Source organism: Dysidea avara, chromosome 7, assembly GCF_963678975.1.
Source record: "Dysidea avara chromosome 7, odDysAvar1.4, whole genome shotgun sequence".
NCBI classification, from domain to species: domain Eukaryota; kingdom Metazoa; phylum Porifera; class Demospongiae; order Dictyoceratida; family Dysideidae; genus Dysidea; species Dysidea avara.
The window spans coordinates 26,212,649-26,227,732 of record NC_089278.1 but is presented as its reverse complement, the minus strand read 5'-3'; the positions used below and the strand labels follow the sequence as shown (position 1 = coordinate 26,227,732).

Genomic DNA, 15,084 nt, shown 5'->3' with positions numbered 1-15,084 from the left:
GCACTGGCTTTCCTTTGATCTGAAGTGTGAAAGTGGTACATATGTATATATATGTACCTCGGACACAAAAATTGTTGAAACACCACGCATGACATTTTGACTCAAATAGCACCCCACATGTAACTGCATGATACATCTAACTTGACAATCCATTTTACAAAAACAAAAAAAAACTATGCATGTAGCTAGCTACGAGTGCAAAAAGTAAATATAGCCATGTGCAAGTAAGGTACATACAAGTAAAAATTAGCTAGTTAAGTTATACAGAGTGTTCTGGATGTATTATAGAGAATACCGCAGGCTACTTGTCAGTTATTTTCAGTTTCTTGAAGTAGCATTTATCACCACAATGATATATTATAATTGTATAGTTACGAACAACTGATGCTGTAATTACTTTTACAGTAGATGGAAATATATACTCCACTTTGAAAGAAAATGTATCAAGATCCATCATTTGCTCTACTTTAACAATAGATTTTGTGTCTTTGTTGCAAATTGCAATAGTAAATGCATTACCACTAGGTCCAACCACAAGGAAATAATTTTGTAACAGTTTGTTTTCAATAAGCTTATGGCTACTACTAGTATACAGAAATTCTTTTGGAAATGCTATAGATTTTTGTAGTGTAGAGGGTCCTGTGGTAGACTTTTGGAGTGGAGGGAGTACTGTTGTACATTTTTGTAGTGGAAGGAGACTGATTTTGTAAATATATACACCAGTTCCAATGAGCAGTAAGCTACAGTAGATGAATTCAGACCTAACAATGCATGATTGGATTTGATATTGAACACCACTATGTAGACGCAACTGTGTACTTGCTGAGCTCCAATAGGTTCCATTTGCAGATTTTTTTGATGGGTCATAGAATTGGAATATCAGACGAGATGACGTCCTTTGATTTAATACACTTGCTATGATGACCGTGTCATTATATGACACACACGCAGCATTATCAATATCCAGATCCAACTGAGAAAGTGTAAAACTTGAGCCAACAATTAGTTCCCATGTTGAATAGTATGCTGTATTTTTTAGCCTATATAATCCTACACTTAAATTCTTTTCACTGTCACTTTCACAGCCTAAAATGGTAACTGTGTTACAGTAGGATAGCATTCTGGGACACACAGTTTGTTTGCAGTTCTTAAGATCTTTGCGTGCTTCGCTTTTACCACTCAATATATTGTAGCTTTCCAAACGATTTTCAAGTACCATTCTACTTGACTTAGATGCTTTGGAGTTTTGTGAGACACAATGTAGTGTAAAACCTTGAATCATTGGTTGTAACTGTGACTTACAGGTGCATGTCACCGAAGTATCAGTGTTCATAGATGCAGCGGCAACAGAGGAGTCATCTTGCTACACAATTATACAATGCACACAAAATAATGGTACTTTCCAAAGCCTATACATACAAAAATATTATTGTACATCTATATGTACCACTTTCACAGATCAAATGATATCACCCTACAGCCATATAGCAAGTTATTTTTGAGAGTGAAAACTTCAACGATTTTCGTGGATTGACAGTTATACACAAAAAATTCCCAGTCAATATTTGTGCTAGATCAAAATGGCATTTTTTATGAGTATCATAGATGCATAAAAGATTCTGAAGGAGCAAACATTCTCCCCTCAGAAATGCTCAGAAAAAAGTATGCTTTATTAGAGTACTACAACAATATTAAAATACGTTACATTAAGACATGCATGCGGTGTGTTGTGTAGCTAAGTACAGCCAGTGTGGGCACATGGCAGAAAATTGTGTATTTTACAACTCATTTTATGGAACCAAGAAAATACCATTTTCATGTATCCGTAGCTCTATGTGCCTGAACAGTAATTAACCATTGTTGCTGTAGAAACTCCCCTCAGGGTAGAACACCTCCCATTCCAAATTTGAGTCAAATTCACTTTGAGATAACTATGCGCCTTCGAAGTTCATCTTATTTTCTTTGTATTTTTTTTTCTTAATTTTCTATTTCAATCAATTTACCATGTCAGTTCAGCTACAAACAAGTTATGCTGTAGCATTCAGCAATGTAAAATCATCCTGCTGTAGATAGTTTAGCTATATGTACATAACACCCCATACAAGTGTAACTGAAGTCACCCTAATAGCTACATATTTATTCAGTAAGAAAAAAAAAACAATTTAAAGGTAGCTTCATAACTAAGGCTTTTGGGCTTGCAATTATAAAAAGAAGTGGTATCCTTACCAAAACAGTCGAGCTGTAAAAAAAGATTGCGGCCTTCCAAAAGGCTCATGAAATCAAGGATAGCAGCCAAGAAATGGCTGCAATGCAGGGCAGGAGGAGGGAAAATTGAGTTGGTCAGACCATTGAATGTAATATTGAAATTGCTACTATATACAGGCCAATGAGAGAGGAGCTGTTGCAGAGTGTGCTTTGTACACTCTGCAAAGTGCGAAGCATGAGCATTCTAGGGGGGTCTGGGGGCATGCCCCCACAGGAAATTTTTGAAAATTAGACCTCAGATATGGGTCATTCCATGTCAAATCAACAAGGAATTTAGGGTCACCTCTCGGATTTTGACGAAACTTGGTGTGTTTGTAGTACCTGTGGTGCTTATCACTCATGCAAATTTTTAGCTCCATACATTCCATAGTTTCTGATTTATGACCACAAATATTTTGAATATTTCATGAAAATTTGGTCCATCTCTGGTTACAAAATCAACTGCAACTTTGTACTGTGTAAATATTTTTAAACACAGTTTTCACTGATGGTAGACTGTTGATTGACCTTTCCAGTGATCCCTAATTATGGGATATCTACTTAATTATGGTTCAAACGTCCTTCATTGAAAACTTTAATCCTTTATATTTTGAAAAATGCTGATTGAAATTTTTCAAATTCTTTTGTGAATTATGATTGGATCATAGTCTATGTTTGATAAAATTTTTGTGGTGGGACCACAATGGGCTCAAGAGATATAATGAATTATGTTGTGGTGTGTGGAGGAATTTGCAGGCTATTATTGCTGTATTGGAATGTACACCTCCAATAACCACTCATAACAAGGCCATGCCAAGTTTGTCTTACAGAGTGAAGGTGTCTAAGTACATTGAAACCTGTATTAATGACCACCTGTATTGAAAGACCATCTATAAGCTGCAGCTAATTTATACTTTAATTGGATCTTAATGTATAGCACCAAAGCATCAATCTTTTCTAGCAAATCCAAAAATGGTCCTTATTAGATAGGTTGACTATAAATGAGATCATCATGTGTCCATAAACACATTAATGTTGTACCATCTCTTCTGTTATACCTTATTTATTAAGTAAAATCTCACCGTAGTGCACTTATATACATATCCCCACTCTACACTATTCAAGTTACGTACATGGCTACATAGGTACAACAGACCTCCTCAAAAAGGATATCTGGGTACCTTGATAGCCTCATGATCTCACTTTATAATTGTACATACATTTTGGACCCAAGACAAGTCTGTGGTTTCTCAAAAATGAACACTTTATCAATGGTCCAGAGAATAGAAGAGTTACACTATATACAGTAGATGCATTACTTGTACCAAGAGTTTTTTTATATTAGTAACACTTGCTTGCACCCCAATGTGTGATTTATAGTATTGTAATTTCTAAAATTAATGGTTTTTCAAAGTATTTTGTGTTCACGTTTTGAAGATCAGTACAGGTAAATGTTAAATATGTGGTCAACATGTTTACCTCCTACGTGAGTATGTGTATGAATTTATGACTTGGTCTTCAAAGTGGTCATGAATGTAAAGTAATGTGGTAATTAATTTCACACATTGAGGTACAATTAATGCATGTACGTATATGGTAAAACCCCTTCATTGTTAGGACCATAATAAAGTGCTCATATTACAGAAGCCACAGAAGTATCTTGGTCTAAATGTATGTGCACCGCTAGAGTGGGAGTACAGTGTATAAACAGGTGTCCTGGTTATCAAGGTATCCAGGTATCCCTTCTGAGGAGTTCTGTTGTATGTATCTATGCAGCCACATACGGAACTTAAATATGGCTAAATCCACTACAGTGGGATTCAACTTAATAAAGAAGGTACTTGTGAAGAGATGGTACAACATTTACATGATGTTTAGGGACACATGGTGGTCAGATCTATAATTTATAGTCAACCTGTCTAATAAGGACCATTTTTGGATTTGCTAGAAAGGGTTGATGCTTTTGTGCTATACATTAAAGAAGTATAATTTAACTGCAGCACATAGATGGCCTTTCAATACAGGTGGTCACTAATACAGGTTGCAATGTACCTAGACACCTTCACTCTGTAAGACAAACTTGGCATAGCCTTGTTGTGAGTGGTTATTGGAGGTGTACATTCCAATACAGCAATAATAGTCTGCAAATTCCACCGCATACCACATCATAATTCATTATATCTCTTGAGCCCAGTGTGGTCCCACCACAAAATTTTATCAAACATAGACTATGATCCAATCATAATTCACAAAAGAATTTGAAAAATTTCAAGCAGCATTTTTCAAAATATAAAGGATTAAAGTTTTCATTGAAGTACTTTTGAACCATAATCAAATAGATATCCCATAATTTAGGGATCACTGGAAAGGTCAATCAACAGTCTTCCATCAGTGAAAATTGTGTTTAAAAATATTTACACAGAACAAAGTTGCAGTCAATTTTATAACTAGAGATGGACCAAATTTTCATGAAATATTCAAAATATTTATGGTTATAAATCAGAAACTATGGAATGTATGGAGCTAAAAATTTGCATGAGTGATAAGCACCACAGGTACTACAAACACACCATATTTCGTCAAAATCTGAGAGGTGAACCTAAATTCCTTGTTGATTTGACATGGAATGACCCATATGCAATTTTAGTGATATTTTACTGCTAGCCAGCTATATAAATATGCTCAAGCCTATCTGTTGTTCTTTAGACTTTCTATACCATGTATAATTGTAGACCTGACATACAGGGGACACAGCATGGAACTTGCTATATGGTTCATTTAGTTATAGCTAGTAATTAGAAGTTCAAGGGGGGTCTGGGGGTGCAACCCCCAGGAGCTGCAGAATTTTTGCAATTTAAAGGTTTGAAAATGCCTTAAAATTTAAAACTGATGCTAAATTTTAAAGTAAAACTAGCTAGCAACTTTTCCCCCAAATTTCACAGGGAACCCATGCAGCATGGCCCCCTTTAGCTAGGATATAATTACTATACAGTGAATTCACACAGCTACAATAGAAAGCTACACAGCTACAAAAATACAGTATACTACTATACTGGTTTGTATGAAGTGAACGGATCATCACGTAAATATACTGGTGAACAGTCACGACACCAATCAGTATTCGAAAATGGCGCGATGTGGGTGAGACTGAGAGTTTGCTCAGTATCTCGACAGGACGATTGGGTAGTTGAAGAGGAGTGATTTCTGCTCAACATCTCATCCAGATGGCCACCATGTAATGTATGGGTGTACAGCTTCTTGCTGTGGATTGAGTCATCTGGTTTGTCACTGCCAGCCCTTTGCCCAGTAAAAGAAGCCAAGAGAGACAAGCCAAGTAATGCTAATGATTATTTTATGAAAATTGAATTGTGATATAAGTGTGCTGGTTTAGAATCAAAGAGGCACCTGCCTTACACGTGATAAATGCCAACTGTCAGCACACGTGATACTGTACGTAGAACCCATAATCATTTCTGTACAAAACGATATGAATGCTATGCTGTACTGTAGGTAATTGGAAGTACTATACGTGTAGTTCTGTGCTTATTAGGCTGAGAAACTAGGTAACTACTTGTGTCATGCATTTTCAATAACATCTGTAAAATGTACGTAGCTACATGTAGATGTGATCGTCCAAAGATTGCATGAGAGTAATGTAGTTCGAGCTGGTCAGTTAGTTGGTTCAACTCCAGATTATTGGTTCGGCTCAGGCCTGACTAACCAGACCGTCTCCTCCGGTCTTGCAATGATGCCAATGCCAAGAAATTTTCCAATTTATTTTTACAGGGATTACAGCATCAGCCAAGGCTGTTCTTCAGCTGTACCCTGAATTACACATATACAATATGCTCCCGGTTTAACAGCTGGGTGGGGGTAAAGTTTCTTGCTCAAGAAAGCAATAGCAGTAAGTCCCTGCTAGAGCATCAAACCTGTGACCTCTCAATCACCATGACCTGGGCTACTACTGCCCCCTAACATTAATGAAAAAATAATTGGTATTAGCATCATTGCAGTCATTTCTTGGCAGCAATCTTTAACTCCATAACTTTTTCACCTTGTTATACATCTGGAACACTACTGTTGATTTCAGTTCTGTTTGAACAGTTTCATCAGTGATACAAGTTCTGCATTCTTCTGTAAATCTTCCGAGGGCTTTATACTTTTTAGAAAACTGCTATGGAATAACTGATGGTGCAGACGGAATTTTCAAAATCAAGGTAAAGCAAGGCTGACTGTGATATAGCGGAAAGCAGTGAAAAGGATGTGGCTTCAAAATTTCAAGGTGAAAATAGCTGCAAAATCAAAAGTGGCAGTTAAGAAATGGCTGCAGTAATGATAATGGACAAACTAATTTTAACAGTGATCATGATAGGCAATGCTGTCAAAACCAGCTAACATTATAGGCTTATTGCGGCCATTTCTTGGCCACCATCCTTGACTTTTTGAAGTTTTTTTTACAGTTTGCATAGCTAGAAATCAATTGCAAATTATAATAGTAAACAAAGAAGTACTGAACAAAAATAGGACTTTTAAGTTTTATCTTGGATTAAAGAAATAAGTAGTGAAACAAGGGAAATCACCTGTACCTGAAGATATTACAGGCAGACATTTAATCCCTAATTTATTCATGGGTAGACTAAAATAGGAATTAAATGTCTACTAGTGTATCTTCAGGTATAGGTGAGTTCCCAGTTTCACTACATTTATTTCTTAGGTACCTTAAAATTCCTAGTTTTCCTTACACTTGTAATAGTTGTAACACACCCATAAGGTTTGTATCTGATTTGTAAACACGACACCCGAGAGCCACAGGCCTGAGGGTGGAGTTGTTTATAAATCAGATACAAAACTGAATGGGTGTGTCATAACTGATTTGTGGTATGGGGCATGCGCAGATCAAAGGTTCCCATTTGTAACACGGAAGGAACAAGAACGCAAGGCTAATATTGGCTACCATTGAGTGTTGTGTACAAGGAACAATTTTACTGGCTCGATGGTTAGTTGATTCATATGTTAGCTAGCTAGTTTATTCATTGGTAATGCATTTGTTATGTCATCATCAATGCCAATCACTCCAGCCATTGCAGTACTGCTTTGCATCATATAGACAGGTGTAGCTGAAGTGTCTGACATTCATTGTTGAGTGGTGCAGTGCTATAATAGCCTTGGTTAGCTTAATCATAGATACTATACTAATACCATGGGATTGGAAGCTCCGTTTCACGCGCCGGAACTCCTCGTTGTACTGGAAGTAGTTAATTTGTCAGTTGCATCATGTCATTAGTTATGTTGCTATCTTCGTTGCTATGCTCTATTATCACAGGACAGGATTTGGCTCTTGTTCCATGAGCTGTAAGTTCGTCTGTATAAAACAAAGAACTGTAATTGTCACACTAAGCCACACTCAAATCACTTAGTTTTGCCATAATTCCAGCAATTGTCTAGAGGATGCTTAGAAATACCTGAAACAGGTACACAAACTATCTGACTTCTCGTTTGGTTAACACCAAAAATCTTCTGGAAAAAGCGTTGAACTGTACCAACGTGTGGCACAAGCCATTTGGAATTGTCTGTACTTTAATACAATTCCATTATTTTTCACTGTATGTCTTCAAAGACTTGGCAAAGAGTACAAAATACGGTTTCGTAGTGTTCCCCAATTTACGTTGTGCTACAGGACAATTTGAGCTTAATTGCACAGAAATGCTAGCTCATATATCACCCTATACACTTACCTTGATTCTTCACTACCCTTAGCTAAGTTGGTGTCAAAACAACTGGACTTTTGTAGCTTTCACCAACTGAAAGGCAAGTCCGCGAAACTACGAGGAGTGCTTGTTCGGAATGTACACACTATATTGAGTCCGCAAACGGAGCTTCCAATCCCATGTTATTAGTATAGTATCTATGGCTTAGGAAAATGAGCGTGTGGTATACATACAGATACCGACTCAGTCCAGTAGTTGTACTGCTTCCCATTCGTTCAGATGAGTGCAGTGTTGTGTGTTTATTCATTCCAGAATGATTTACCTCCTTGCCAGTCCTTGATGTATTAACCTTGTATTGTGACTTCCTATGTTGGCCTGGTGTTTAGTTTCATTTGAAGTCTTTGAACTAATTAGTGGTCACACTGTGTGGCTAAAAGGAGTTACTTAGCCATGTTACAATTATTTGTAAACCAGTTAGGCCACATAAACTTAATTATTAGCTATAGATTCTCATCCCCACCCACATCGCCATTTTTCTTACCTCATGAAGGATTTTTTGCACCACTGGTGGCTAAGGGAGGCCAATTTCCACCATTTATAGTTGGTACCTTGCTAGAGCAGTCTAAGAAAATTGCATTTTGAGTCATTTTAGCTAATTCCGCTATCTAGTTAGTAAAAATATATAAATAAATATCCGCCAACCCCCTCCCCCACACTGCTATTTTGAGTACAGGAGGATGAGAGACTAATAATTAAGTTTATGTGGCCTTACAACTGATTTGTAACACTGGCAGTAGCCTATGATCTGCCCACGCACCATAAAACAACTATTTTTGTAACATTATTATGACTGGTGAACCACACATATCACAAGAATGACACAAGGCTCATTGTTTTTGTCTAAACACATGCCCAAACTATCAATTATTGAAGTAGCGAAGTGAATACTTCATTTTTGGCTATGTTCAGTCACACATTGTTGTAAATGAAGAGAAGGGCCTCTGCAATCGACCCAGTCACAACAGAAAACTGAGACAATTTCTGTTACAGAAGCCATCCAGTGGCATAGTTACTGAGGCAAAGTTTATAATTTGATGTAATTGAGTGTGTTCATTATTTTTATGCTCTGCAGACTACTGATTTGAGAGGCACACAAAAATGGAGAAATTTCAATTTCGACAGCGTGCAAATAAACACACTCCAAAATGCGAACCATGAGTCATTAGGGGGGTCCGAGGGTATGCTTTCCTCAGTTGAAATTTAGTTTCCTGAGATTGAGTTTGGTGCTAAATCTGACAGAAAATTTCAAGTAGTCCTCAACCTTGTAATTAGCATTACTATTACTTATTCAGTTAAGGTTAGTATTAAATAGCTAAATGTTCAAATTTGAATATAGGCTATATATTTAGATATGTATAGTAGTACCGTATAGAGGGAAACTTTGGCGCCGTTAAAATTTGGCAAATTTGGCGATTGACCATGAATTCGCCAAATTTTCCCCATCCAAATATTTTGGTGACAAAGAAAATAGCAAACCAAGCCTCTAACTAATCAATTTTCTACTCAACCAAGGAATAGTGGGCCAGGCATTACGCTAAAGCCAAGCCTGCCTTGACTACCTTACTAGGTAGCTAGTTACTGTACATGTGGTATCCTCAAACTTCACCTCGAAACGTGCATGACAAGTATAGCGAGTCCTACCATGTTAAGTACGATGTTCACTATTCCAGAGGGTGTAGATCTACTGTCTATATAGTATTATTTTTTTGTTGGTAGCTGACTCCAGGCGCCGAATCGCTGAGAGGCGTGGCACTCCAGTTTTTGCTTCAGGCACAGCGATTAGTGATCTCATTAATTCAATAAGGCGTGCGCTTTGCTAACAATTCGCCAAATTTTATTTCTCCAACAGTGATATTTTGCTTCATTCGCCAAATTTCCCTCCCCCCCCCCCCCCCCTTCAAAGTTTCCCTCCGTACAGTATAAGCATCAAGGTGCATATACCATGCTTTAATTGTTTATTATTGCCCTCAACACAAAAACTTACTTATTCTATAGTTCTAAGATAGATATTTGATGTTTCCTTATCTTTGGCAGGGCCAGAGCCCACAGATTTTGAGTGGTTAGGCCATCCATGGACTGCAACGGAGATCACATGCACACTACTTTTTATTGATCTGATGTGATACTTAAGTCACAGATTATCTCTAATACTCAACTACATGTGCTAAGCATGTCAAGCTAGGGAGTCTGGCTCTCCTTGGGAATTTTTAAAAATACATGCTTTAATGTGGATGCTATTTTTTAATTGTAACTGCTAATGCATGACATGCATGATCAATGCAATTATGCAGATGACTCACTGGAAAAGTAATTTAAAGACAATTAACATAGATGTAAATGATTTAGACCAAGCAGTGTAATGAGAACAGTGGCTATATACTGAATGCTCTATTACAGTTACTATATTATGATGACTGCTCTATTAGATCTTTTTCGCAAATTCAAGTAGCTGAAAAGTCCAGCCCTGCTTATCCTGTTTGGTGGCCCTGTTGTATTATCACGTTGCTCTACCATAATAAACTGACTTACCATTAAAATTTTTAATAGCCATTTAAAAACTCTTGATAATGCCAACCCACTACTGTTGCTCTGTTTCACTGAATTACTCAGCCACTCTATGATGTGCTCAGCTAGGTGAGTACAGCCATTTATTCTATTATGTGGGTAGAAAATGCGGTTGCCAAAACTCAGGCTTGCTTAGCCTGAATTGTTGAGCAGTTTTACTAAGGCAGCTGCCTCAATGGTAGTTACACCACTGCCATCACACAGCACTACTGTGAATTGACACCTTGCATTGTCAGCAAAGACTACGATAAATGGTGGATACCATGAAGTAGGCATTGTATGTACTGTGGTATATCCCAAAAAATGCCTGGTGAGCTGAACTGGCAATGAACGGTGACAAAATCAAGCCTGTACCATTAGCCATTCAGTACCAAGTTATACTTGTCTGAAGGCATCAGTTAGTCAGGCAATCAATTCCACTGAATTCTTTTTTAAAATAATGTTGTAGCAACCTATTGGAAGCACTTCAGATTCTAAATTACTATATGGGCTTGGTAATATCATATACCAAACCAATACTGCTAAGACGCCTTCAAGGTAGCTATTGTGAGGCTGGTTTCTTTAACGTTTCAGTTTTGTGAGAAAGTACAAACCTCAATATACAGTACTACTAACCATACTGTATGATACAAGCAAGAAGCCTGGTTAATCAGTAATAAATAGCACTCATACAGATATAGCTAATATGCACATACTATAATACCTTAGCAGAAGATGGATAAGATTGTGTATTTGTGCCATCTTCACTGTTTGCAACTTCCGTAAAAGGAAAGGTGGTCTGATACTTTTCACTGATCGGGCTTCGCAGCTCTAGGCTACCACTACTTTTGCTGTCTAATTGTGAAGGGTTACTTGCTTGGTTGTTTATATAGTTGCCACTATCTGAACTGAGAGTATCAACTAGAAATTGCCTGCTGTTCACTGCCGTGGCCATCTTCGATTCTGAGCCAAAGTCAGAAGTAGTTATAACTGAAGTGATGCTAGCTACATTGTTTTCTGATTTAATGATACTTTCCAACTTAGTGACCTTTTGCACAATTCTGTTATTTCCTGAAGTAGTTATTTGTTGAACATCAGACAGTTTCGTCTCAAGTTGGTCAAATCTGTTTTTAGCTTGTTGGCGACTTTGATGGATGTCAGCCTGCAGACTAGACACCTTTACTTCTATTTTGTCAAGTCTTTCATTTACACGAAGCTCTAAATTGGACATTTTCTCCTCGATTTTCTGAAACAGTTTTACCAGCAAAGCGGTTTGATTGCGAGACATCGCGGCTTCATCCCTGCTCATTGAAACCGCCGGTTCGGAGTGAAGAACTGCCCGCTCTGAACCTATACCGGAACTGTAGTCCCTAGCGTTACTGTCAGTTCTCTGCTGAAAGGCAGCTTCATTAACTTCATTAGAAGTACGCTGGCCAATAATATCGTAGACCCCTGTCTGCAAAGATGAATTTGGAAATTGCCTTGGCCCGGGTGCGTCCGCCGAGTCTGTGCGGAACAAAGGCCCAGATAATGACATTCGCGATTTTGGACGACTTTTCTCTTTTGGTTTAGAATCCATTATGAAGGGACTAGATCTATAGCTCTCTTGGACTAGCTAGCTGCCACACTATACAAATAGCTCAGCAATTATACCACACAGGTACCGCTGGCCGGTAGCTAACCACAATGTCACAAGATCATAGGCCACACACAATTTAAATAAGGGGAATTTGTGAATTGGGCATATTTACGGATTTTTCATGCGTCACGAAAATTTACGAAACTGGACCATGACTGGACGTATAAAACTTCGCAGTCAATAGACAAAATGTGAAAAAGCAGCTCTGTCAGGTACTCTTATATATTAAAGAAGGTTAGGATTGGTTGCTACTGTTTTTAAAAGCTTTCTAGCGACATATTTAGCGAGAAAATACCCTTTTGACAGAGGTGTGCTCCCAGGTCTGTATACTGAACCAGAACTGCAGCCCGTCCACAATCCTGATGAGTTCCATCTTTCCACCTCAAATACTCAAGAAGGGGCTCGCTTGGACATTGACATGAATGGTTTTTGGGGTAGTCGTTCTGAGAGATGTTTTATTGATGTTCGCGTTTTTAATCCACTTGCCCCATCTAACAGTTCTTCATCACTTTCTTCTACCGTTAAGAAGCATGAGAATATCAAGCGTCGAGCTTACGGTCAGAGAATTCGTGAGGTTGAGCATGCTTCTTTTACACCTATCATCATGTCGGCAACAGGGGGGTTCAGGGGCGGATCCAGGAACTGGCAAGGGGAGGGGCACAAACAGGATAAGTTGTAGGTGGTTGGAGAGACGGTCAGATTCGCTGCATTTTTGAAGCAACAAATAATCACCTCTTAGTAGTGTCTCACAGTTGATTTTTGCCATTTTGGCCTTTTCGGATGGTTGTGAAGTCTTAAAAGTTATTTAAAAGGCTCTAAATATCTTTAAAACAGTAACACGATAATTACTTTTAGAGGCGCTTAATACGCACGATGGTGCTGGGGTGGCAATTTTACAGCTAGTTTGACTGGTTTGCTTTGGTTTCACGTGAATTTGTAATAAATGCTAGTAAAATGTGCATAGTTTCATGAGTTATAAACTGAACTTGGCCTGACACAAAGTTTAGTAGCTATTTTAATCAAAAGCATGGCTGCATGGCTCCTCCACTAGGCGGGGGGGGGGGGCATTTGCCCCAAATGCCCCATGCTGGATCCGCCATTGGGGTTGGCTCACGAAGCCACAGTTTTCTATAATCGTCTGGTAGGCATTCCAGTATCCGAGATTTTTTAATAGAATAATTCTCCGTATATTCTCCAATAGAACCCTGGCACAAAACAACAACTCGCGTTTAACTTGGGATTGCTCCGTAGTCCGAGCTCCAAGGAGGATGAAAATAGCTACGGGGTTTTTCCACACGCTGATCATCATGAAAATCTTGGTTTTGTCGTGCGCGTTACATATAAGTAAGTTTTGTGTTGTTTTGTAATCTTTTCAAGCCTTGTAATGTATGTAGAATACTTAAAAAAACGTAGTGTCGGATGGAAGGTAGTCACTGGTGCTTACTTTAAAGTGCATAGTTACTTCGCTCGGGTTAGCGATTTTCAGCTCCAGAGCAATTTTCTGATGGCTGTGTTATCAGCTCAAAAATACAAACCACTTCAAAGTCAGCATAACAATGTCATAATTGAAACCACAACTCCACCTTAGGTATTGTTACATCATGGTGGCACCTCCACTTTAGTTGTTTACCTTTATAAGTTGTTAATTGATGTCTTTATTTACTTGAGATAACCACTTACCTATGGGTAATATTGAGTATATTGAGAAGTGTGCAGTAGGTGAAACATATTTGCTCACCACAAAGTATACAAAGATCGCTGAGATCCGATAAGATCTGAACAGACTTGCAGCTACAAGCAACTGCAGTTTCAAGACAGTCCAGATTGCTAGCTGGCTTCCTGATTCAATTGTGCCATTTTTCCTTTAAAATGTATGGGGAGCCCCGGAGAAAAAATGTAACTTTTCAGTTTTAAGCGCTGTGCATGCCAAAGTAGCTAATTCCAACCCAACAAACTATATATTTCTGAGATCGGCAATCAATACTCTATCTATCGAACATATAAAAAGTCAAAATTTAAAAATCAGGCTGGAATGTCTACGTCTGGCTTCCCTCCTATCGTCTAAGTGGGGTGATGAATACTCTGTAGTCCTGGGTTGGCTTCGGTGTTGTCTTGGCTTTTCTCTGCTCCGCTCGGCTATTCAGTGCATTCGAGGTGCGCGTTCATCCATTGGTGCTTACACTAGGGCTCCACCACCAATGGATTTAGTGCAAGTGGAGTCCCACTTGTCAGAGTAACATGCTGGCTGTGTTACTCTGCTTTTTCTTGTTTTTTTTAGTTGTCCAGCACGTGCCTTTGTGCTGGGGGTGGTAGGCAAGGGCAGTCTATCAAGTCCCAGTTAAAAAAAATTAAATTAAAATAAGAAGGTGGTTTTGCTCGTACTCATGCCTGATACGGACATCGAAACAGACATTGCATGGCATAACAGCCTCACTGTTAAAGCTTCGGAGCTCAAACTCCCGACACAACATTGGTGTGAACTGGTTAACAACAAGACGTGTTCAATTACAAAATCGGGCTGCTTGTTCAGCAGAAACCTCGACTTCAATTTCGCCATTAGAAATGTACGGTGATATTATTATTATTATTATTAAATACAGAGAAAAAGGCGTTATGCCTGTGAGTCCTGCTCATTACAATAAACAATTACATTAAGAATAAAAGTTATCAATCAAAATTTTAAAGTTGTCAGTAGAATTAGACGACACTACATAATTGGGTAAATTATTCCATGAATTGATGGTTCTTACTGAAAATAATTTACTTCGAACATTCTTTTGGGCATGAGGTTTAAAAAGTTTGAAGTCATGTCCCCTTGTGGCACTTGACAAATTCAGGTGGAAAAATACACGTAGCACGATTTTGTAACTGAACACGTCTTGTTGTTAA

At 38.2% G+C, this 15,084-nt stretch overlaps 1 protein-coding gene across 1 annotated transcript; it reads right to left on the bottom strand.

The window, feature by feature from the left end:
* Positions 1 to 106: 106 nt before the first annotated feature.
* Positions 107 to 12,225, bottom strand: LOC136261034 (uncharacterized). Its single transcript, XM_066054998.1, has 2 exons — positions 11,281 to 12,225; positions 107 to 1,363 (listed from the first exon to the last, which is right to left on the bottom strand). Exons 1-2 carry the CDS (start codon positions 12,133 to 12,135, stop codon positions 302 to 304), a joined length of 1,917 nt encoding a protein of 638 aa, XP_065911070.1. The 5' UTR covers positions 12,136 to 12,225; the 3' UTR covers positions 107 to 301.
* Positions 12,226 to 15,084: the final 2,859 nt, after the last annotated feature.